The following is a 24368-nucleotide window of genomic DNA, read 5'->3' on the forward strand; positions in this document are numbered from 1 at the left end:
TTAGATAGAAATATTTTAAAGAAGAGAATTTTTATCGTGTCTAGGCACGTAACAAAGGCAGCATTAAAACGGGATAAAACGAAAGAACGGCGCAAAATTAAAAGAAAACTGCGAAATAAAACTAAAGTAAAAGAAGAAACAGAAGCAGAAATACCAAAAGAACATAGAATGACAGAATATGTATTACAAAATTTAGGGATATGTATGAATATAGGCACATATTTTGAGGTTACCTGTTTCTAATATATGCAAAATAAGTAATTTTATGTAAAAAATGGATTTTATATGTATTACAGAATATAAAAAACCAAAACAGTGAAAAACCCTGCACAAATTGTCAAGGAAGTCAGCAGTCAAAAAATACGGAAGAAAGCAAATATATAATACACCAATATAATTGCACAAATTATTTTAATAAATTTTAATAAATATACGCTATATTTGTTATTGTTTTCTTGTTGTCACATTTATTATTTTAGATGTACTCATCAAGTAATTGCTTTTATATGATAAATTAAAATCATTAAGTGTAATTTAAAAATAATTAAAAAATTGTTAATTTTGAAGCTAAACTAAAATATAAATTTTAAAAATATGTGAAAATTCTGTTAATAACAATCTATTGAAATGTGTAGTAGCTTAATTATAAAAAAATAAAACTTAAATTATTTTATATAGTTTATAAAGTTTATATGTAAAATTTTAGAAATTATATTGATTTTTTAATTGTTGCATATTTAATTTTTATATATTTTTCTTTTGTAATGTTTTAATAGCACATAGTTTTAGAAAAGTAAAAATTAGATATTTGAAATAAATATAAAATAAGAATTACAGAAATAAAAATTGTGCATTTTTGAGATTTATAAAGCAAATTTAGGAATGGAATTTTAGAAATAGATTTTTTAGAACTAGACATTTAAATATAGATATTAAAATAAAAGTTTATATCATATTTTGATCAAGCTTACTTTATTTGTATATTGCAATAATTATTTCAAACATGTTGTATCAATTATAAAAATTTGTAAGAATATTATAGAGACATAAATAAACAAAATTTAAAATTTATTAGAAAATGTTTAATTAAAGTTAATAGTACAGTTTTTTTGATATACGACATATTGATTGCCACGGCCACGGAAAAGTCCGCGTCCTCTTCTAATACCTCTTCTACTTCTTCGGCTTCTCCAAGCTTCTTTTCGAGCTTGTTTTAATTCTTAGTTTAATTCTTTCCGTAACTCTTTAATTTTTATAGCTCGTTCTTTTGTAGAACACTCCTGTAAAAAAAATTACATAAAAGTTGATCAAAAATATCGAAACAAAATTGTAAGAGATGTTAAAAAAATTTGTATGTAATTTTCAGTTTATAAAACAATTACCCCAAGTAGCAAAGTGACGTCAAATGTTTTAATGACATCTTGACGTTACAAATGTCATTAAAATGTCTAAGACTATCTTTGATGTCAGTTTGCTACTTGGGAGAATGAAATAAGAATAATAAATATTAAGAGATATAATCATTAAATATACAATCAATACTGATTTTTTTAACACAAAAGAAAAATATTTTGGAAATATTTTGTAATTACAATATTATTTATTAATAAATATATTTATTAATAAGTTCTATTTTACATTTATATTATTATATTATATCATTGATATTTTTACCTATTTCTCTGATACCGTGATTTGCATTGATGTGCTTTCTTTTTCGATTTCCATATCCACTTCCAGTACATTTTCTTTATTTTGGTCTTTTTCCTTGTCATTGATCTGAGTTGCCCTGATTTGCCTGGACTCGATTTGGTTGTCTTTTTCTTTCTCTTGGCCAGATTTCCTTTCTAACCTTAAAAGTCTCTTTTGCAAAGGAGGCCACTCTTTGCTATTCAGTTCTGGATATTTATCTTGCAAAATATAAATGATATAAATGGCTTTTCTAGTCAGCGATACAAGTCGACATTCACGTTTTGTCTTTGTTGTTCGCTAGATGTTGAAAAAAGATAAAATGCTCGTGTCTACTCGTGTCGCTAACTGGAAAGCATTCAATATGTACTACATAGCAATTAGTCATAACCTTAGTAATATTTAATCATAATGTTAATAAGTAGTCAAAATCTTATTAAATATTTCATAATGAATCCATTCTATAATAAATCCAACTCAGTTCCGATATCTGATCAACAAACTAACGACTCATAACTTACCTTTCTCTTCGCGTGTCGTCATATTATTACAATTCTGCGTCGAACAATAACCAACAATTGCCAACGATAATGGATTACTTCTGACTTCTGAAGGGACCTTTTCACGCTGACGCTTGACGCTTATTTTCAGCGTCAAAAGACATCACGTGACTAAAAATTACGAATGGGTATCTTTATTTTTAGTCACGTGATGTCTTTTGACACTGAAAATGAGCGTCAAGCGTCAGCGTGAAAAGGCACCTTAATCCTTCTTTCTCACACGCAAACGCATGTGAGAGAGAAAGATATACATCTTATTCATCCGCTCTTTTCAACGTACATGTTCATTCCTTTTCTACATGCGCTTATACCCTACGTATGTAACATATATAAACTCGCTAGGGGAATGGAACGAATCGTTGACGCGTAGTGTACTTTATACTTCACGTGCGAGATGGCTCGTTAATTAATAAATTATTTGAATTTTAGATATTTAAAAATTATAGAATTTTAAATTTACTGTACATTAGAAATTTAAATGAAAAATCAAATTGTATAGAATCATAGATTAATTCAAATAATTTTATTTTGAGTCATTTACAATTAAACACATATTCATATCAATGTTTTTAATAATATTTTTATTATTTACAAAGAAACGAATAGGAAAAAGGAATGTAATAAGAGTAAAAAAGATTAAACGATTAAATTATTAATTATACATCAACATTTATTTTATCAGTTTAAATACATTTAGTGCATTTTTTATATTATATTTATCAAAAATAACAATTGCAGTTCATGCTCGCTCAAAGCTATCCGCAAACGCATAATTGTTCTTTTATAAAATAATTTATTAAATTATATATACGTTTTAAGTGACAATAGCAGTTCACGCTCACTCAAAGCTATCCGCAAACGCATAATTGTCGTTTCATCAAACAATATAATTAAGTATATATATACTCCATAAATAATATTAGCAGTACGATCACTGAAAGCTATTCCCAAACGCATTGTTATTATTAATAATATTATTACAGCATATGGAAATGTATATTATACTATATACATTTTATTTCTATTAAAATTATAATTATTTTTTTAAATATTTAAAACCTATTCTATAATTATATTTAAAAACAAAAACAATATTATAATTTAATATTTTATATAATATATAACACAGGCACACAAAAAAAAAGTGGTTGGTCCGGCGGACTAGACTAGTCAATCCTTATGTATTTCGACCCGCTGAATCCGAATCTGAAGTCAGAATTGCAAAGTTAGCTCGCATTTTCTAACCTCAAAAAAAAATTTTTTTTAAATGTTGGTCCGGCGGACCAGACTAGTCTATTCTTATGTATTTCGACCCGCTGAATCCGAATCCAATGTCAGAATTGCAAAGTTAGCTCGCATTTCTTAACCTCAAAAAAAAATTTTTTTTTAAATGTTGGTCCGGCGAACCAGACTAGTCTATCCTTATGTATTTTGACCCGCTGAATCCAAATCCAAGGTCAGAATTGCTGAAATGACTCATTTTTTTTTAACCTCAAAAAAAAAATTTTTTTTAACGTTAGTCCGGCGGATCAGACTAATCTATTTTTATGTATTTTGACCCGCTGAATCCAAATTCAAGGTCAGAATTGCTAAATTGGCTCATTTTTTCCTAACCTCAAAAAAACATCTTATAAAAGCAGTTTAGGTCACAAATGTATAATCCGGAGCGTGCAGGCTTGCGTAACCACATTATCCGGGGAAAATTCCATACGTATGACAAGTTTGAGCTTCTGTGAATAAATAGCGTAGAAAATTCACTCCCTTTTTCTATTATATCTAATTCTTTTATTCTGGAAGGTTCTGTGCAATGGCTTTCTCTTACGTTTCTTCCCTTTCACAGAGACATCACGTTTGAGCGTCCAGCAGAAATCAGCCATCATATTCACATCCCATTTGCCTTGATATCGAAACTCCATCTCCTTGATGTCCTGATGAAATCTTTCTCCCTGTTCTTCACTATAATCACCTAGATTTTCTGGGAAGTAGTCGATATGAGAATCTAAGAAATGCAACTTAAGATTTATTAGGCAACCTAGTTTTTTATAGTTCTCCATCATTTCCGCCACCTTTTGTCTGTAATCTTGACTTTTGTAGTTTCCTAAAAAATTTTCTGTGACACCTTTGAAACTCAGCCATGCTGCTCTCTCATCTTCATTCATTTTGGTAACAAAATTGTCGTCTCTCAACATTTTACGTATTTGAGGTCCATCAAAAATTCCTTCTCGCAATTTTGCATCAGAGATGTTGGGAAATTTTTCCCAATAAAATATTGGGAATAAAAATGGTGAATGCTACCAGTATTTACAAGAAAAATTTCTTAACATCTCTAATGCAAAATTGCGCAAAGGAATTTTTGATGGACCTCAAATACGTAAAATGTTGAGAGACGACAATTTTGTTACCAAAATGAATGAAGATGAGAGAGCAGCATGGCTGAGTTTCAAAGGTGTCACAGAAAATTTTTTAGGAAACCACAAAAGTCAAGATTACAGACAAAAGGTGGCGGAAATGATGGAGAACTATAAAAAACTAGGTTGCCTAATGAATCTTAAGTTGCATTTCTTAGATTCTCATATCGACTACTTCCCAGAAAATCTAGGTGATTATAGTGAAGAACAGGGAGAAAGATTTCATCAGGACATCAAGGAGATGGGATTTCGATATCAAGGCAAATGGGATGTGAATATGATGGCTGATTTCTGCTGGACGCTCAAACGTGATGTCTCTGTGAAAGGGAAGAAACGTAAGAGAAAGCCATTGCACAGAACCTTCCAGAATAAAAGAGTTAGATATAATAGAAAAAGGGAGTGAATTTTCTACGCTATTTATTCACAGAAGCTCAAACTTGTCATACGTATGGAATTTTCCCCGGATAATGTGGTTACGCAAGCCTGCACGCTCCGGATTATACATTTGTGACCTAAACTGCTTTTATAAGATGTTTTTTTGAGGTTAGGAAAAAATGAGCCAATTTAGCAATTCTGACCTTGAATTTGGATTCAGCGGGTCAAAATACATAAAAATAGATTAGTCTGGTCCGCCGGACTAACGTTAAAAAAAAATTTTTTTTTGAGGTTAGAAAAAAATGAGTCATTTCAGCAATTCTGACCTTGGATTTGGATTCAGCGGGTCAAAATACATAAGGATAGACTAGTCTGGTTCGCCGGACCAACATTTAAAAAAAAAATTTTTTTTGAGGTTAAGAAATGCGAGCTAACTTTGCAATTCTGACATTGGATTCGGATTCAGCGGGTCGAAATACATAAGAATAGACTAGTCTGGTCCGCCGGACCAACCACTTTTTTTTTGTGTGCCTGTGTAATTATATAGATTGCAATATGTGGACATGCATTATAATTATTATCTAATACCGTTTCTGCATCTTTACAGTCATCATATCTTATCCATTTATTATTCCTTCGACGACATATAGCAGTGTAATGTCCATATATCAGAGTCCCCGGAATGTCTTGTTTGTATTTTTGGCGATTTAAAATTAATAATACTAATCAAAGAATACGTATGTTCCACGAATGAAATATTTAATTCTGTTGGGAGTTCATTCAATGAAATTTGTTGTTCTTCTGTGTTTTCTGAATATAATTCAAATATGATCAAATTACCTGTAAATTAAATTATTTAGTTAAAAAACAAAACCAACAAATATAAATACGTACATACATATACATGAAAAACAAATATATCTTTATTAAGTACCTGAATAAGAAATCATAGTTGTTTCAAAACCATTACAATCTTTTTGACAACAGGGTCGGATTCCTTGTATAGTTATCTCCTTCTCAATTTGATCAAATTCTCTTCGTTGTAATAATTCAAATTTAACTTGAACTAAAGGTAATATTTTCTCTCTTTTAGGACAATCATTACTACAACTAGATATTTCTTTAAATGATGGATATTTTTCAAATAATTTCTTGTATAGAAAGGCAACTGTAACTTCACAATTTATTAGTATACAATTGTTACGTAATATTGAAGTTTGAAAAATTTCACGCAATATTAATACTCGAAGTCTATAAGAAGATTTTTTAATTCCATGTGTGGCTATATCAAGAACAAGTTTAAAAAACATATTGCAACTTTCTTTGTGTACTAAATCTTTAATATAATTATTATCAAAATAAGCTGTGATAAAAAGTTGCAATATATGTCAAACGCGCAAGTGTTTGTAAAAGAATATTTCTGATTTCCTATTTTAACAGCTCTTACTGCTATATTACCACCATTTTTTATAATGGGTACTTTTTGGAGCTTTTCTAATAAAAAGTCCTGTTCCACGTTACCTCGTTGAAGATATCTGCTTTTGGAAGTTTTAGATGCTAGTCCTCTCCAATCTTCTATTTCTCTTGTTGCTAATATTTCGCTTGCATTGTCAGATATTTTACATTGTTTACAAATCCGTTTCTGACCATAGCCTTCTTCTTCAAATGGCGTAGAACAAGTATCAATTGCATGAACAGCTTTTTGGCATAAAGAACATTTATGTGCACCGGTTGGCGCATCTCTATTCGCACAAGCAGGGCATCCAAAATTATCTTCTAAATTAATATTACTAACTATCGGAGATCGGTTGGAACTCTCAGTATGTTCTTCTGTTTTTTCTATTTGTTCTATGCTTTTGTTACGTCCGGCGGGGCCAAGGATCGCGTCGTTCGTATTTCCTATTGAATTTTATTATTTTCTGTTATTCTCTACTCCGCCAAGCGGAAACGGAGAGAGATCGCGAGGAACAGCGGGAAAGAAAAATAAAAATTCCTGGCAGATTCTTTTTCTGACTGATTTATTTTAATTCTATTAGAGAAATGGTGGCCTTGATGACTATGTCTGAGGCGACCATCCTGTCTTCTATAATTGTGGGCTTCCTATAGCCGCGTGGTGAGAGTTCAGCGGTCGGACTCCCCTTGATGTGGTTGGAGCCCGGAACGGGTCCCGGACGGAAAAGATCGCAGGGCGAAGGCAATGGTCGAGGCGGGGGAGTTGTAAGGGCCACTGGCAGTGGCTGGTCAAAAACACGGGGGTCGAACTCCCCGTGTTCCACCAACCAGCCGCCTCAGCTGTACTTTCCTACCGCCTCGCCGAGATCTTTCCATCTACAGGGAAGAATGCCATTTCTCAGTTCTCACTATTTTATTTTGTATCGTATATTTGAAAATTAATTTTAGCGGAGTTTTAATTTATAAGTAAGAATTTATTTTCGTACGAATACGTTAGCGGGTGGCGCGACCGATTGGTGCTTCGCGCGATGAATTCTAGCACGCTGGATCACCAGGAGGCGTGGATAGAATGAGGATCGAGGGACATATACCTCACACCATGAGTTTGGGTGGAGGCGCCTAGTAAGGTAGCGGCACCGTGTTCGACGTCCGCTCCGGTGCTGTCAGTTTTGTCGGAACGCGAACGCGCGCCGACTATTCCGCGCCCACGCTAGAGTCCTTCGACTTTCGCAGGGCCGGTTGACGGGGAAGGGCGTACACTTTCCAGCGCGCACCTTCCCGCACCATTGGCTGTTTGTCCTCGAGAGGATAGGAGGGCGACAGAGAGAGATAAGTAAGATTTTCGAGCCGGCCGTCACGATCCAGGCGAGGATCGCGCCCTGCAACGACGCGTTGCCAGGACAACGCGCACGCCGGCAAATTCACGCGCTTACGGTGCCGGGCCCAAACGATCACGCGCTGCGAGCGTGCAGGCCATTCTATCGGCACGCACGCGCTAATTAAAAGCGGTAATTCTCGGTGAACCGCGCTAGATATCGCAAAGACACAAAAAGAGGAGTAATCCTCCCCCTAGCCAGCTTCCCCCTGAGGCGCCTCAAAACTAGGCATTTGGTGGCAATCGCGTAAATCGCTTAATTAACGGGACGAAGTAATTACCCCTCTAAAAAGAAACTGGCGAACGCTCCCGCTGGCGCCGACGTAGCCACGCTCGCGCGGGACCGTTTGGAGTAAGATATTAGGGGCCCAACGCCCTTAATTAATTGATAACGAACTAAATGGGATTGAACACGCGGAGAAGCACGCTGCGCCTCCGTGTTCCAGAATCTCGCCATTCTAACTCCACTCATAAAAACCCGAATGAGGAATGCAAGCGATTGCAAGGAGCGTGCGATAGTCACACACCCCGCGACCAAAAATTATGAATGGGGAAGCGGAACTTCATCTGGTGACCATAGAGCCGTATACGGTAATTCATTAATTGCCGAATTACGTGACAGGCACTAGATGATTTACTGCTCTCCTTTCCACGCTCTTCACCCCCGAACTCCCTCGGTTGGGAGTATAAAAGCCGCGAATTTCGTACGGAAAGTGAGATTTTGCCTCCTCGTCTCGCGCCGAAAGATCGTTGGACATAATTCATATTAGCACGTAGAGACTTAGAATATTTTCGCGTGTCGAGTAAAAGACTTAGAATATTTTTGCGTGTCGAGTAAAAGACTTAGAATATTTTCGCGTGTTGAATAAAGACTTAGCATATTTTCAATTGTCGAATAAAGACTCAGAATATTTTCGCGTGTCGAATTAAGACTTAGAATATTTTCAATTCTCGAATAAGAACTTAGAATATTTTACCGAGTTATAGCATTCACGACAACCGGTAACATCAGAGAAGGCAATTTCTCCCTCACACGATTAATCCGTTCTATTATTTTACAGTTAGCGATTTCCGATCGCTGTGATCGAGCGTGCGTGTGAGTGTGACTGAGAGTGAAATCAACAAGTTGTAAAGGTGCGAGTTCTCTCTCTTCTTCTTATTATTAAAATCATTATAGTTGTGACAAGCGAGTTCTTTTCTTTTTTTTTGTGCGTTCCGTTCTCTAATCGTGGAGTGTCGTGCGACAGTGGTGGTGCTTCGGTCTTTTGTGAAATATAACTTCCTCTCACAGACAGTGAGAGTTGTGAACTTGGCGCCGAGCTGTAGTTCCGTAAGAAACTCAGTGGCCCTCGTTACACGCAGAGTGAGCGCGTTCGCGTTCTCTCGCGGCAATCGGGAGGATCATCTGCCTCGTTTACTTATTTCTATCTGTCGCGCTCCTATCCCCTCGAGGACAAACAGCCAACGGTGCGGGAAGGTGCGCGCTGGAAAGTGTACACCCTTCCCGTCAACCGGCCCTGTGAAAGTCGAAGGACTCTAGCGTGGGCGCGGGATAGTCGGCGCGCGTTCGCGTTCCGACAAAACTGACAGCACCGGAGCGGACGCCGAACACGGTGCCGCTACCTTACTAGGCGCCTCTACCCGAACTCATGGTGTGAGGTATATGTCCCTCGATCCTCATTCTATCCACGCCTCCTGGTGATCCAGCGTGCTAGAATTCATCGCGCGAAGCACCAATCGGTCGCGCCACCCGCTAACGTATTCTTACGGAAATAAATTCTTACTTATAAATTAAAACTCCGCTAAAATTAATTTTCAAATATACGATACAAAATAAAATAGTGAGAACTGAGAAATGGCATTCTTCCCTGTAGATGGAAAGATCTCGGCGAGGCGGTAGGAAAGTACAGCTGAGGCGGCTGTACGCCGAATTGGTGGAACACGGGGAGTTCGACCCCCATGTTTTTGACCAGCCACTGCCAGTGGCCCTTACAACTCTCCCGCCTCGACCATTGCCTTCGCTCCGCGATCTTTTGTGTCCGGGACCCGTTCCGGGCTCCAACCACATCAAGGGGAGTCCGACCGCTGAACTCTCACCACGCGGCTATAGGAAGCCCACAATTATAGAAGACAGGATGGTCGCCTCAGACACAGTCATCAAGGCCACCATTTCTCTAATAGAATTAAAATAAATCAGTTAGAAAAAAAATCTGCCAGGAATTTTTATTTTTCGTTCCCGCTGTTCCTCGCGATCTCTCTCTGTTTCCGCTCGGCGGAGTAGAGAATAATAGAAAATAATAAAATTCAATAGGAAATACGAACGACGCGATCCTTGGCCCCGCCGGACGTAACATACTAATTTTATTCGGCCACTGAGAAATTTAATGTGTTTTGATACAAAAACATCAACACGCATAGGTGCCCAATGAACACGCTGTGAGCATTTACGGAACATTTATAAAACATATTGCACATAAATGTTACAGACCAGCACAACGAACTAATAATGTGACAAGTATGTCATTGACGTAACGAGACTATAACTGTTACGTATGTCTGTGTTGTCACTTTTTCGTTGCATAGTTACGTAACATTTACATAATTTTGTTGACGTCAATAAGCCAAATGTTAATGTTTCGTAAATGTGATGTTACTATTGTAATGTTATTGCGCCATCATGTTTAATACATAACAATTACGTAATTTTGATAACGTCAATGAACGTAACATAAAAATTTCGTAAATGCAGCATAAATGTAATAATGTTATTGTGACATCATGTTTAATACATAACAATTACGTAATTTTGATGACGTCAATGAGCGTAATATAAAAATTTTGTAAATGCAGCATAAATGTGATAATGTTATTGTGACATCATGTTTAATACGTAACAATTATGTAATTTTGATGACTTCAATGAGCTTAACATAAAAGTTTTGTTAATGTAGCATAAATGTGATAATGTTATTACGACATCATATATCTTTAACACCTTCCGTGCCACGTGAATCACTGTAATCCATTCTGGACTTCCCACTGTTACTATTATTACTTATTAATTATTTACTAAGCATAAGAAGAAATATAATTTTATTAAATAAAAATAAAAATAATAATTTGTTAAATAATAAATAATTTACAATTATGCGGAAATTTTGATTATAGCCTCTTGTAATTATTATATCTTTTTAGTTTACATACTGCATTTAGTAAAATAGTTTTGTAGTTAGTATATACGCAATCTATTAAAATCAATAACATTCTACTTGAACCAGGTAAAATCTATTTACATATCAGCCGATTAGAACTTATTCTATATTATATAAATTTAAAAAGTATGTAGTTCGCGGATTGCCGCTAGACGACGCACGCGGCATCTTTCTCCTAATGCAATTTACACTCCAAAGGCTACATAAACAGACCACCAACGGTGACAGAAACCGGATCAATCTATATTATCATAGTGAGCTTTCGGGGCATATGTATTTTTTATTACGTCTTAAAAACACATCTTAGCTGTTATGGCTAAATTTTAGCTTCGGTAAGAAATCCTTTTTAAGAAAAATAAAGTAAAAACGACATAATAGTTACAAGAAGAATCTTTCTGGTACGTAATTTTATACGAGCATTTTACATTAATTTATAAAAGTCAGCTTATACGTAAAAGTAACGTTATTTTATACGTAAATGTGACTTCATATACGTAATGTTATTTTATACGAAACCATTATGTATATGTTCCCTCTCTCTTTTTCCGATTTTGTTGCCCAGAATGTGCTGACATTTTGACCAAATTGTAACTGGAAAATGACGTAACTATTACGAGAACAGTGGAACATTGTTCCATAATGATCACATAAATGTTACGAATCAGTGTTTACTGGGTGTTGTCTCATTTTTTAAAAATATATTTTTTATTATATTAAATTCTCCTTCAACAGACGCACTGCTTGCCGGAATTCTTCCAATTCCAAATTTATCGCGGCATACACAAGACCATAAAAGTAAATATCTTGCATCTGCTATCAGTTTATCAGCAAATGCAGGCATAAAATGCGCATTTTCTCGATCACCAACTTCATTAATTTTTTTCGTCTATAGACTTTGCCCATTGAAACCATCCATTTTTTGTGTCGTCATGATCATCGTCATCGGTAGAATTTGAATCTTTATCTGTTTCCAAAAATTGTACTTCTGCATCCGACATGAGCAAACGTTTCATTTTCATTTTATGTTCCTCACATGTCGTTATTTTATCTTCTGTCGTATTACCTTCAGTTTCACTTCTAGCAATTACTAATATGGAAGTTAAAATTTCTTCTGCCATTTCTATATTGCGACACAAAATTGTCTTAATAAAGATAAATAAAATTGCTTAATTCTTGGTCGTGTATTTTTTAAAAAATTACTATATTTTTTAAATAAAATGCGCTACATCAATTCGAATGTAACATGTCGGTAATTTGTCATTTATACATGCATCAGAATACTTATCTAAAGTTAAATATCCAGTAAAAGAACGGGCGGCTGCCGTTAAAAATGCTCTAGAAAAATCACATACAACTTCTCGTGGAGGAGGTGCACCTAAACGGATCCATTCTCCTAACCAAAATTGAATTGCATTAGTGTTGTGACTTTCAGATAACATTTGGCACACTGGAAAAAGGCCATTATTTTTACAATTAATAACGCAATTATACAAAAATATGTGTTTTGATTTACATTTATCAGACCTCTTAATCTTTCTTACTAAACTTCCAGTTGCATCAATATATACACAAGCTGGTTCGGAATTTGCATGTTCTATACAAATTTAATTGATAATTTGACCAATAATGTATAAAAAATGGATTTAATCCTATACTGCGTATAATATTTCGTAAAGATCCTAATTGCGTTAATAATAATGCTTTCAAAGGATCTTTGTCCAGATAATCTTGTTCTACAACCTTTTTCTTTGCTGCACGTAAAACATCAGAACTAAATAAATGTGGGGGTTCTGCAGTATCGCTTGTACTCATTAATTCTACCCGATTCAAAATTTCGAAATTGCACGTGCCGAGATATTTTTTATGTAAAATTAATCTTGCATTTTGTGTTTATAAAGATTGATATATTGTAATTTTTTAACGACACAATGTCAAAAAGGAAGAGAGGATTTTATTAAAAATATCTATATTATACCATATGTATATATATATATATATACATATGTTTATTTTTTAACATACAGTTTACCACACATACACACGTAAAGTATATATGTATGTGCATGTTTACAGCATCTAAATAAGTATTTTCTATAGAGCAAAATGGATAATAATAAGTGTCTTTTACTGGAATTCGTTAATGAAGATAAAAAAATTGCTGTTGGTTATGAAGACTGGCTGCAAAATAAAATAAATGATGAAGAGGAATACTTAAATATAATTAAAAATAAAAACGAAATTGAAATAAAATGGCCTGATTGCGACATTGCACCAGCATCAATCATGAAAAAAAAAGTACGAACGTGTGACTGGAAAATAGTTGCGGCAAAGATACTTTCTTTTGGTGGTATGCATATGTACAAATATAAATATATTTATTTTTTACAGTATAAAATAATATACGACATGAACTTATTATTTCAATGAACACATCGATTTTTTAAATGTACTAATAAAGGAACCTCACAAACCCGAAAATTCAGATTTTAATGAAACTTGACGTAAATGAGAAATAGAGGGGGTAAATATATTAATTTAAAAATTTTCCGTTTGGGCTCAAAAACAGTTTGAAGGGATGAAACTACCGTTCATGGTTGAGATTTTTGGATATTTTTGATATATCTCGTAAACTAAACAAAATATCAAAAATGTTTTTATTATCTTTTAAATATCTATTTTATTTTTTTTTACCTTCAATTATTTCTTCCGCTTCTCTTTGCATGTTGTGAGAGCCTTTCTGCAATGCTGATTGGTTCTCTTATTATGCTAACTTTGTGAACTTGTGACTATCATTGCGGAGTTAGCAAATAATAATTTGTATAGATGGTTATCTATAGAATTATCATTGCAATTTATTTTTAAAAAGTAGAGAATAAAATGCTAAATAGTGCGCGCAAAGCATCTGTGGTGTCTAGTAAAAAATAAATATAATAAATATATATACTTTGATTTTGGTATGGATTACACACTTTATGGTACAATATTTTATTTTAAAAATATTTAATTTTAAGAATGGACTAAAATGTGCGAACAACGGGACAATCTAGAAACATATGGAGTTTTAGAACCAACTAAAGGACAAAGGAAATCAATGTGTAAAAAACAATGGAGTGACGATGAAAAAGAGAATAGTCAGAATAAAAAGGTTATTATATGATATACATTTACTGCACTTTATTAATTTTTTTAAATTATTTATATTATTTATTTATGCTCCATTTCTATTTTTTAAAGCACAAATACAAAAAAAGTGGGATAAAACGTGGAACTACTGAAACCAAATCCTCAAAACTATGGACCGAAGTAAAGATAATGAAAAATGTATGTATAGTAAGATATTTATACGTTTGCTAAAAATAATATAATATTTTGGCACATTTACATATTTTATCTTTTTTTTAAATTTAAAGATAGATTGTGGACAATCTTCAGATGATGACAGCTCTTCAAAAATGTCGCAGCATTTAATACAAGAGAACGACACTTTAAAGAAAGAAAATGATGATTTAAAAAAGGAAAATATGGCATTGCGTATATCACTTTCTTGTATTGAAAGTACGTATTTTATTTGTATAAAATTGTATATTTTACATACTATATACTATATATATTTTTTAAATATATTTTAAATATATTTAATTATACTACATATAAATAGAAATATATTACATATCAACTATATATAAAAATTTAAGTATATATTATGTTAGGAGAAATCGTATTATACATTCACTACACATATTCACTCTTTAATTTGTTAATGTTCTAATTGTTTTATATGTAATTTTTAGATTTGCCGAGAATAAACAATTTGGTGGAGAACATACTTCTTAAAACAGAGAAACTTAACGACAAAGTTGATTACACTGACTTCAAAGTAAATATTATTTTTTATTTATAGAAATATCAATTTATCTTATTTATTTTAAAATAATGTTAAACTTAAAAAATAACGAGTTTCTTATATTTTATTTAGATTCAAAATAAAATTAATTTCTTGTATAAAAAAAATATTTTTTTAACTGTCTTAACTATTTAAAAATTATATTCGTTTAACTGTTAAATATAGATTAATTATTTTATCATTGTAAATAATAAAATTATCTATTACTAGAGCTTTAACTTTTTTATTTATGTATAATATAATGTCATATTTTTACATTTATAGAGAATTTAATTTATATTTAAGATTAGATATTAAGATTTATATTTACGATTCTAAAATATATTTACAGAAAAGTAAAAATGAGATAAATACTACAAATAACATATTAGAAATGGAATCAAATAAAGAATCTAATAATGTAAGTATAATTTTCATATATTTATTTTACATTTTTTTGTGTACAAAAATAATTGATCTTTTTTTTTATTCATAGGAAAAAATGATTGATCTTGGTGAAACAGGTGTCCTTGTAAGTGCTAGTCTTCGAAATTGTAACAGAAATAGTATTTCGCAATACACATGCGATTTACTATCAGTAGTTTTTTCTAAAGAAGAACTGGCATCATGTAGTTTAACGGGAAAAATTGCTAATACTATGAAAGGAGCAAATATAACACCTAAAGAACATTTAAATCCAAAACGTCTTGAGGCAATTGAAGGTAATTCTAACTTTTACAGCGTTTTTCAAGAATTAAGCTGGATAAATTACGAATTTATTGTTAATAAAGAGACTGTAATACTAAATATTACTATTCTAATAAAATTTATAATTTAAATAGCATAAATTATATATGTAATTAAATTTAATATAACAAATTATATAAATATGTTGTTAGAGTTAATATAATATTATTGATAAGATTAATTAACTTCAACATTGTAGGTTGTTCAAACATGAAGATCTCGTGGTTCAATAACCTATACTCTTTTGATTTTACTAATACTTTTTATTATATAATCACGCATCAGACATATTATGCAATTTAAAACATTCTGCATTAATCTATAGTATTTAAAATTCTGAAAATTTGGTTGCATATATCAATAATAGAATATGGCTGCTTTCCTTTTAGCGAACACAATCGACACATGCATCGTTCTATCTTTTTTTATGTTCAATGAGTAACAAAGATAAAACGATACTTGTGTCGATTGTGTTCCCTAAAAGGAAAGCAGCCTATAATAAGATACATTTATAAAAATGTAGACTAAATAATTGTCTGTACTTTTTAGAATTAGTTTGTGAATTTTTTCTCGTCCAATGGGAAAATTCTTTTTATCATTGAAGGTCCGTGTACATACATAGTATGGCGTCATTGATGCCTAGCCATACTAATTTTCATTAGTTCAAAGCATATCTTTCTTTTTAATATGAAAGTATATTGAAAAAGAAACATACACTCTGCACTACTGTAGTAAATATGATTAAGTATTAATGACGCCGTAAGTATCAAATAAAGAATAAATTAAATTTACCTAAAAAATTATGGACGAATTTCATGCCTCGACTATATCTTATATATAAATAATTTATAAATTTAATATTATGTCTTGCGTTTTCTTACAACCAAGAAATATTATATATATATATATATTTATTTTACTATTGCGTTATTTTTGTTAACATATTTTTAAAATTTTCTTAAAAATTAATTTATTTTTTTAATTATTACAGCTCATGTGTTTTCAATATTTGAGTGTAATAAGGACACTCAAAAACTTTTTAAAGCAGCTGTCAGACAGAAATGTAACAATGCTGTACCTCGAGCAAAGAAAAACCAGACCAAAGAAAACAAATAACTTTCCTCGGTGCAATTACTACTTTTACGAAAATAGTGATATATATGTGATATATATAAGTTACATATCGTGCCTTTGGTAAATACAGTGGAAATTGATTAAATAATTTATCGTTTATTAAATTTATCCTAATGTAATTCTTTATGAGTTAAAATTTTGTTCTTTTATATGTACACATGTATATGTTTCTTGCAAAAAATATGACTAAAAAGTTATATATTGTATTTAAAATAAAAAAATATTACAAAAATTTAAAGTTTTTAGACATTTTAATTATAAATCCACATTTTTTTTATAGATTATTTCTTATGTATTTACAGTTAAAATTTATATTAAAAAAAAAAGTTTTTTTATGGAAAAGGAAAAGTTGAAATAAAAATAAGAGCTCAAGAAAATTTAGGGAGAAATTTACTCGAAAGATGTTTTTTATGCATCACAAATTTGTTAGAAGTTTCGTTCTTTATCACTGAAATGTAAAAACAAATTTTGTTCGAATATTTCACAAATAGTTTTGGTATCAGAATTCAGTAGTTGTCGACGAAAATACTATTAGGAATAATACTATACTTAACGTATAGGCTCTCAGTAGTTTTCTAATAGTATTGTAATAAGAACACAGTAGTATTCCAATATTTTTCAATAGTATTTCAATAGTTTTCCTATATTATCCACAGAAGTTTTTCAATATTTTTTAAATAATTCTCTTATAATTTTTTTTCGTACGGGTAATTTTCTTTAGTCTTGCTCCTGTTGCATCAATATAAATTTCCAAATTTTCTCCGTATTTAGCAAAAAGTTTTTTATACGTGTGTTGTATTTGTAAATTTACACAGTAATGAATATAAAATGGATTAAGACCGATATTTCCAATGCAATTACGATATTTCGTCATATTTTTCATAACAACAAGCGCTTGTATAGGATTAGGATCAAGGTAATTAGCGCATACTTTCTCATTTTTTGCAACATGCAATACATTACTTGATCGAATTAAGGGACATTTCGAATTCCCAGGTAGTGTAAAATTCGCAGCTTCTGCTGCCCGATAAGTATAAACATTCGTTTCAATGTATCAACCGTAGTTTTGCGAGTTTCTCTTCTTAAATATAACGGACCGTATTTTTTGGATTTTTGACCTTTTTTGAAATTGCATAATAATATGACGTTATTACCGCAGTCCCTCAACTCAAACTTTATTTTCATAACACTACCACATCGACAATATCCTAACAAAAAAAACACGAATGCTATATAATATTAGAAAAATAATACAACAAGAAATTATGATAAAATTAGCAATATATATATATATATATATATATTATAGAAGCAATTACAAGAAACATCGAGAACAAAAAAAAGTATTTCCAATTATAACTTACCATTAAGATATCCTCCATTTATATCTTGTGGTATATAATGATTGATAAAGTTTATTGCACATGATTGCAATCATTTAGTTTTCCAGAATAATCTCGCGAAAAATTCTTGATATAAACCTGGTCTAAATCTTAAATTTTTTTTATAATGTATATTTCTTTTTATATTACGTCCACTTCTCTTGTGCATTCGTTCTTCGATTATTAAATCGAAGTCTTCCTTTGAAACAGAAACTTCGAAAGTGTCTGTTTCTGTATCTGTTATTATGCTACCTGATAAATTCTTTTATGACGCCGTACTATTATTCACCGATGACATTATACTATTATTCGCCGATGTTCTTGATGTCGTGTTAACATCTTTGTCGAATAGAATATTCTTAATATCAAAAATATTATTCATGGCATCCCGAGTAAAAAATGTAATAGAGCGCTGATAAGGCCCTGATTAGCCTTCCTTAAAATTAATCGGGCCCTAGTAAGGATATATAAGTAGGGCCTGAAAAGGAAGTGAAACAAATGGTTTAAGAGTACCTTAAAGGAAAAATTATCAGGACCCTATAAGCAAATATTAATAGGGCCTTATAAGGAAATCTTGTTAGAGCCTTATAAAATATTATCAAGGCATTATAAGGGATGTATTATCAGGTCCTTATAAAAAAATATTAATAGGGCCTTATAAGGAAATATTAGGGCTTTATAAGCAGATATTATTAAGGCATTGTAAAGAAAATATTATTAGGCCCTTATAAGGAAATATTAACAGGGCCTTATAAGGAAATATTAACAGGGCCTTATAAGAAATTATTAACAGGGCCTTATAAGGAGATACTATCAAGGCATTATATAAGCAAAATAATATCAGGCCCTTATAAGGAAATATAAAAGAGCCTTACAAAGAAATATTATCAAGACATTATAAGGGCAATATTTTTAGGTCCTTATAAAAATATTATTAGGTGCCTCAGAAGAAAATATTATTAATGGCTATTTCCTTCAGTTCCGGTTAACTTTAACCGATACTTAGCTTTATTGGGATCGACCAATCGTATTTGACAACTTTTTGGCAATTAAGTATTACTTAATGACAATGTGCGATTGGTCAATACCAATAGAGTTAACCGTCGGTTAAAGTTAACCGAAGATGAAGAAAATGGTCATAAAGTCTTGTAAGGAAATATCCGAAATTAATAATTTTAGGCTCTATTTTAAAAATATTACTACAGCTCTGCCCTTAATGAATAAAGCTTATTATTTATATATTAAGTATCAAGGCTAATTTAAATTTTTTGTATAGTACTGTAAATAAATATACAATTATTTTAATGCTCTATATATATATATTTGTATTATATAAACTTGTACTAAAATTTGTACTACAAATTGTATGTTGACTATATTAGAAAAACATAAAATAAACAATACATATATTAACGTAAATTAGCCAACATAATTTGATCTTTAAACATATAAAACGTATTTTAAGAGGTCAGCAGGACCTTTTTGGTATCAAAAAAAGTCAAAAATAAAATAATATAAAAATGTGCCTTTTCCATGATTTTTTTTTAATGTTATACAAGCTGTAAGAATTGTTTTTTGTAGTGAACAAACATTTTTGACTATCAATCACAATTTTGTATTTTAAATTATCCTTAAAAATACTGTATGTGCAGCTCCTCCACCCTAGATATGCCTTATTTTGCAATACTAGAAATATATCCGACCTAGTTTGTCTGAAACGAAAAGTATAAAAGGGGTCTTAAAATATATTCAAAATTCTAGTCCCTATCAGATAAAATTTTCAAATTTTTGATTCTTAACAATTGGCGGACTTTTAAACCTTAAAACTTCTAATTTTCTAACTTTTGTTTTTTCAAAGCTCCGCTATTTTGTTAAAAATAAAAATTTTAAAATTCCATCCAATAGAGAAGAATTTTAAATATACTATAGAACACTTTTTATACTTTTCGATTCAGATCAAGAGATCGATTCAGATCAAGAGATCGATTCAGATCAAGAGATCGATTCAGATCAAGGTCAGGTCGCAGATATTTCTAGTATGGCAAAATGCGGCGTGTCTAAGGCGGAGGGACTATAGGAACATTTTTCAGTGCAATTTAAAGTACCAAATTGTGATTAATAGTCAAAAATATATACTTTAATTTCCAAAAAAACCCGATCCTTGTACTTTTAGATCCTTTCCAAAAATCAATCATGAGAAAGGCATATTTTTTTACACTGAAAAAGTCCTATGTCTCCTTAAGTATCTAAAATAATAAATTGAATAATATAAGGAAATATCAGAAACTAAAATAAAATATATTGCTAACATTAAAACGAATATTGCATTATTAATTTAAATTTTTTAAATAAAATTATTAAAATAAAATTAACACGAATATTAATTATCTGTATTAGATACTTGGGACGTTGCAAGTCGACGCACATTTCTTTGGCCATCCCAATCTTTGGCGTTATTAAAGATACTTCCTAAAGCTTTATTAAATTCTTTCTCCGTTACCAGTTTGCCTTCGGTTGCACAACTGTTGCAAATAGAAGCTGTAATATAAATTGTACTTTTTAACTATTCAATAAACGCGTTACATTTGACCATCAATGTGTTATATTTTTATAATAAATTACCAAATAGAATTTTATATAATTCTGTATCTTTAAAAACATATTTATTCTTGCGTTGGCAAACCGCAGTACATTGTACAGCCAAACCTCTGTCCATTAATCTCTTCAAAATAACAAGTATAGATTTGTACATATTTTCTTGAACCAGATAACCGAGACTTGATTTCTGTAAATTAAACATTACTTTTAACTATTATTATACTCAGGATCGATCTAAGCATACGCAAATCAAATCACGGAATAAAACGGATTGGTATTAACTTCAAAATAAATAATTTTTTGTTTCAAACGATTGAGTATTCTATCAAATGTAAGTTATTAAACAATTAACAACAGTTAGTTCAATACTAAAAATAGACAATGTCTCAAAATTTATATTAATCCAATTTGTCTCAATTTATCCTGTCATATTAATATTTGTCCGATAAATTTCAAGTATATTTATATATATATATATATATATATATATATAAACTTACAAAATCAGAAAGAAATTCTCCACCTGCAGATAATTTTTCATTAAAATTTTCCAGTTGTTCAATGTTTAATAATTTAAGCATTACGTTATGTTTTTCAACAAACTTCTCTATAGTTATTGCATCTATTTTTACTTTCAATGTATTGTCAATGCAAAACTTCAATTTCCTTATTTCCTCAGTTTGCATTGATACTTCGACGGTCAATGATTTTATTGCTTTATGAAGTAAAAGAATTTCTGAAAAAAATAGTTAATAGGTAAATTTATACATTTAAAGCTCCTGGAGATATTTCTCTATGTATGTATTTTATGACATCAGGAACGAGAAATCGCCTGCCAATAATTGTTGCAGTTTATGTTGAAATAAAAGATATAGTCATAAAAGAATCGACTCAGCAAATTTGTGAATTGCTCCAAGTTCTTATATTTTTGTGGTGACCATAAATAATTGAAGAATTAGTATGACATAATTTGAGTTTTTAGCTGTTTATTATTTTTTATTATAGCAAATTTACCGTTATTACTCGACCGTTATTGATTGTCACTTTAAAAAAGAATTCAGAACAGCGTACAAATATGCTGAATCAATCAGAAGTATCCTTTAATGGCTGTATCTTTTTGCTTCAACATATATTACAATTCTTAATAAGCGATTTCTTTTGTCATGATCAAACATATCATTAATGTACATATAGATAGACGAGTTACACGAAAATTTCCATAAAAAAGATAAGATAGCCAATAAAAACTTTGGTTAACACCAATAAAAACCTCTTAGTAACTTAAATAAAATTTCTGCAAATTTTAGCAACTGTATAAGTACTGGGATATTAGGAGAATTTTGTTGACATATACGTGTCCATATGTACAATAATAAATATTTTACTAATCTCTGCAGAAATTTAAGTTTACATGGAGGTTTTTGTTGGTACTACAACTATTCCTTTTTTTACAGAAATTGTGTAACAGGCAGGCATTCCCAGGAGCATTAATTAGGATAAATGCAACAGTATGTTCAATGTTATAATATGGAAGAAGATATGTATAAAAACCTTTCGAAAATGTCATGTCTGTGTCTGTATGTTGTATGTGTGTGACATTTTGTTCATTTTCTGCGTGCCTCTCATTTTCAGAGGATGTAATCGCGTCACTTGATTCATCAGTGTTAGATGTTTCTGGAATACTGTTCGACTTAATGTTTTTAACAAGTTTTTTTGCTGAAGTATAAGGTTTTGAAATAGCTTTTGTATCTCCCTGACCGTCCACCTTCCTTCTTACATCTTTTTTTGGTTTAGTTTGAATTGATGATTTACTTATATGTCCACTTTGGTCACTTGCTGTGTAAATATTAAGGACAAATAATACATGTAAATAAAAAAACATACATCAGATTAAAATATGTCATATCAAATGTGCTCTGTAGAAGTCTTAGTTGGCTAAATATTAATCTGCAATTTGTTTAGAAAAGAGCACATTTGATATAGCATAATATTTAAATCTGATGATATTGAATGTACTCCAGGGAAGTCTGTACTGACAACAGGTGAGAACATAGATCTAAGAAATACATTTGATAATCAAACTGAAAAATTATACTATATTAAATGTGCTTTTATATATAACTCAGGAACTTCAAAGGAGTACTTACAAGTTACAGAAGTACAGGAGGATTCATTTGAAATATAGGTTTCATTACATGTCTCTTTGATTTCATCATCATATAAAATTTTCTCAGCCGTGTTTCCATTCTTTTTCTTCGCCTTTTCTTCAAAAAGTTTCATACATTTTACTGCCTTTTCTTTCGCATAGTCATCATTGTCGGTAGAGTAAGAATATGCCTGTTCCTTAGTAAGAATTGCACGTAATTTTTTTTTGTCTCTTTTAACGTAGCTAAAAAAATATAATACAAAAATAAAACAACAAAATGGCATAAACGAAATTAAAAAAGCAAGATAAGAAAAATAAAGCAATAAATTAAATTTATAAATTAAATTTTAAAAGTCACAAATATATAAAAAATTGCTTTTACCTCCTTCGCCTCTCAAATAAACCGGATATGATAACCAAGATTCTGGTGCCTCTGCATTATTACTCATAAGTTTATTTAATTTTATTCTTGATGTAGCGTTATATGGAGGAGGCATAAATTTGCATACACAAGATCTTTGTGCCTGATCATAGGTCACCCACTTGGACGGGACACATTAAAAAAAAAATGTTTCATTTTTTTGTTCGTCCACAAACTCAACAATTTGATACTTTTTAATGCTCACTGAAATAGTAAGCAGGTGTCAACACTGTTATCCTTTTTAATAATTTATAATTTATAATTATATATTTAAGTTCTCCTTTGACGATACTTAATTTATTGTATTCTTATACTATCAGACAATGGCGAGGAATAAGTAATAAGAAATAAAAATAATAGCAAGACAATGAATTTATTAATTTATTTCATAGATTGTTTACTGAATTGCAGTGATCTATACAAGGAACTGAGTTGCTTGCCAGTGTCTATCAGTATGTGTATAAAAAATATACGTACGATACCAAGCATCGTCTAATAATAACTTTAAATATAAATTATAAATATTCCAAGACACACAAACATCCAAAAGACGCTTAATGTCTAAAGAACATAATAAAGCTTCCTTTGGAAGTTTTGTGCTGTGAGACGAAATAGGTTAAGTCGCGTTTTACACGTTTCTTAATTAACTCACGTACTTTTTCTCACTTTCAATACTATTGTTTATTACCACTTGTTAGACCAAGCAAAATATTAATTTAATCACAGTAACTTCAACACAGTTACTTAGTAAAATAATTGCAACAGACACACACGTGGTCAATGTAACGCTAACGTGGAAACAGTTTTAACGCGAACTGGTGTCACGGAACGTTATGCGCATGCATGTACGAGAACGTTCCATGCTGATTGGCGACAAACGCCACTATAAATCTCAGGAAAAAAATAAGAAATCTGTTTTAAGAAGAAATAAGAGCTCTCATTGAATATTACTCGTCGCCACTAATGCTCTGTATGAGTGCAACCAG

At 31.2% G+C, this 24368-nt stretch overlaps 2 protein-coding genes across 6 annotated transcripts; one reads left to right on the forward strand and one right to left on the reverse strand.

Annotated features, from left to right (window-relative positions):
• Positions 1 to 10727: 10727 nt before the first annotated feature.
• On the forward strand, positions 10728 to 17015 carry LOC118646625. 2 transcript variants are annotated; one of them, XM_036289937.1, is made up of 7 exons: positions 10728 to 13418; positions 14083 to 14392; positions 14482 to 14626; positions 14863 to 14948; positions 15307 to 15375; positions 15451 to 15676; positions 16693 to 17015. In XM_036289937.1, exons 2-7 carry the CDS (start codon positions 14225 to 14227, stop codon positions 16815 to 16817), a joined length of 819 nt encoding a protein of 272 aa, XP_036145830.1. In that variant the 5' UTR covers positions 10728 to 13418; positions 14083 to 14224; the 3' UTR covers positions 16818 to 17015. The 2 variants fall into 2 exon arrangements, with proteins under 2 accessions (XP_036145830.1, XP_036145836.1); XM_036289943.1 differs by having other exon boundaries at positions 14486 to 14626.
• A 2501-nt stretch (positions 17016 to 19516) lies between these two features.
• LOC105834469 lies at positions 19517 to 24226 on the reverse strand. Of its 4 annotated transcripts, none has more exons than XM_036287098.1 (7): positions 24039 to 24226; positions 23344 to 23586; positions 22963 to 23152; positions 22367 to 22651; positions 21316 to 21551; positions 20840 to 21002; positions 19517 to 20755 (listed from the first exon to the last, which is right to left on the reverse strand). In XM_036287098.1, exons 3-7 carry the CDS (start codon positions 23093 to 23095, stop codon positions 20598 to 20600), a joined length of 975 nt encoding a protein of 324 aa, XP_036142991.1. In that variant the 5' UTR covers positions 23096 to 23152; positions 23344 to 23586; positions 24039 to 24226; the 3' UTR covers positions 19517 to 20597. The 4 variants fall into 4 exon arrangements, with proteins under 4 accessions (XP_036142991.1, XP_036142987.1, XP_036142993.1 ...); XM_036287094.1 differs by having other exon boundaries at positions 22963 to 23158; positions 24039 to 24224; XM_036287100.1 differs by having other exon boundaries at positions 21448 to 21551; positions 22963 to 23204; positions 24039 to 24224.
• Between the last annotated feature and the right edge of the window lie 142 nt (positions 24227 to 24368).

Source organism: Monomorium pharaonis, chromosome 1 (assembly GCF_013373865.1).
Source record: "Monomorium pharaonis isolate MP-MQ-018 chromosome 1, ASM1337386v2, whole genome shotgun sequence".
In the NCBI taxonomy this organism is placed as follows: Eukaryota; Metazoa; Arthropoda; class Insecta; order Hymenoptera; family Formicidae; genus Monomorium; species Monomorium pharaonis.

Coding starts and splice junctions, on each gene's coding strand:
- LOC105834469 (XM_036287098.1), bottom strand. CDS start 23,095: ATGAAACTTTTTGAAGAAAAGGCGAAGAAAAAGAATGGAAACACGGCT. Junction 22,652..22,962: donor CTCCTGTACTTCTGTAACTT/GTAAGTACTCCT, acceptor ATATTTACACAG/CAAGTGACCAAAGTGGACAT. Junction 21,552..22,366: donor AGACATGACATTTTCGAAAG/GTTTTTATACAT, acceptor TATTTTTTTCAG/AAATTCTTTTACTTCATAAA.
- LOC118646625 (XM_036289937.1), top strand. CDS start 14,225: ATGATATACATTTACTGCACTTTATTAATTTTTTTAAATTATTTATAT. Junction 14,627..14,862: donor ATCACTTTCTTGTATTGAAA/GTACGTATTTTA, acceptor TGTAATTTTTAG/ATTTGCCGAGAATAAACAAT. Junction 15,376..15,450: donor CAAATAAAGAATCTAATAAT/GTAAGTATAATT, acceptor TTTTATTCATAG/GAAAAAATGATTGATCTTGG.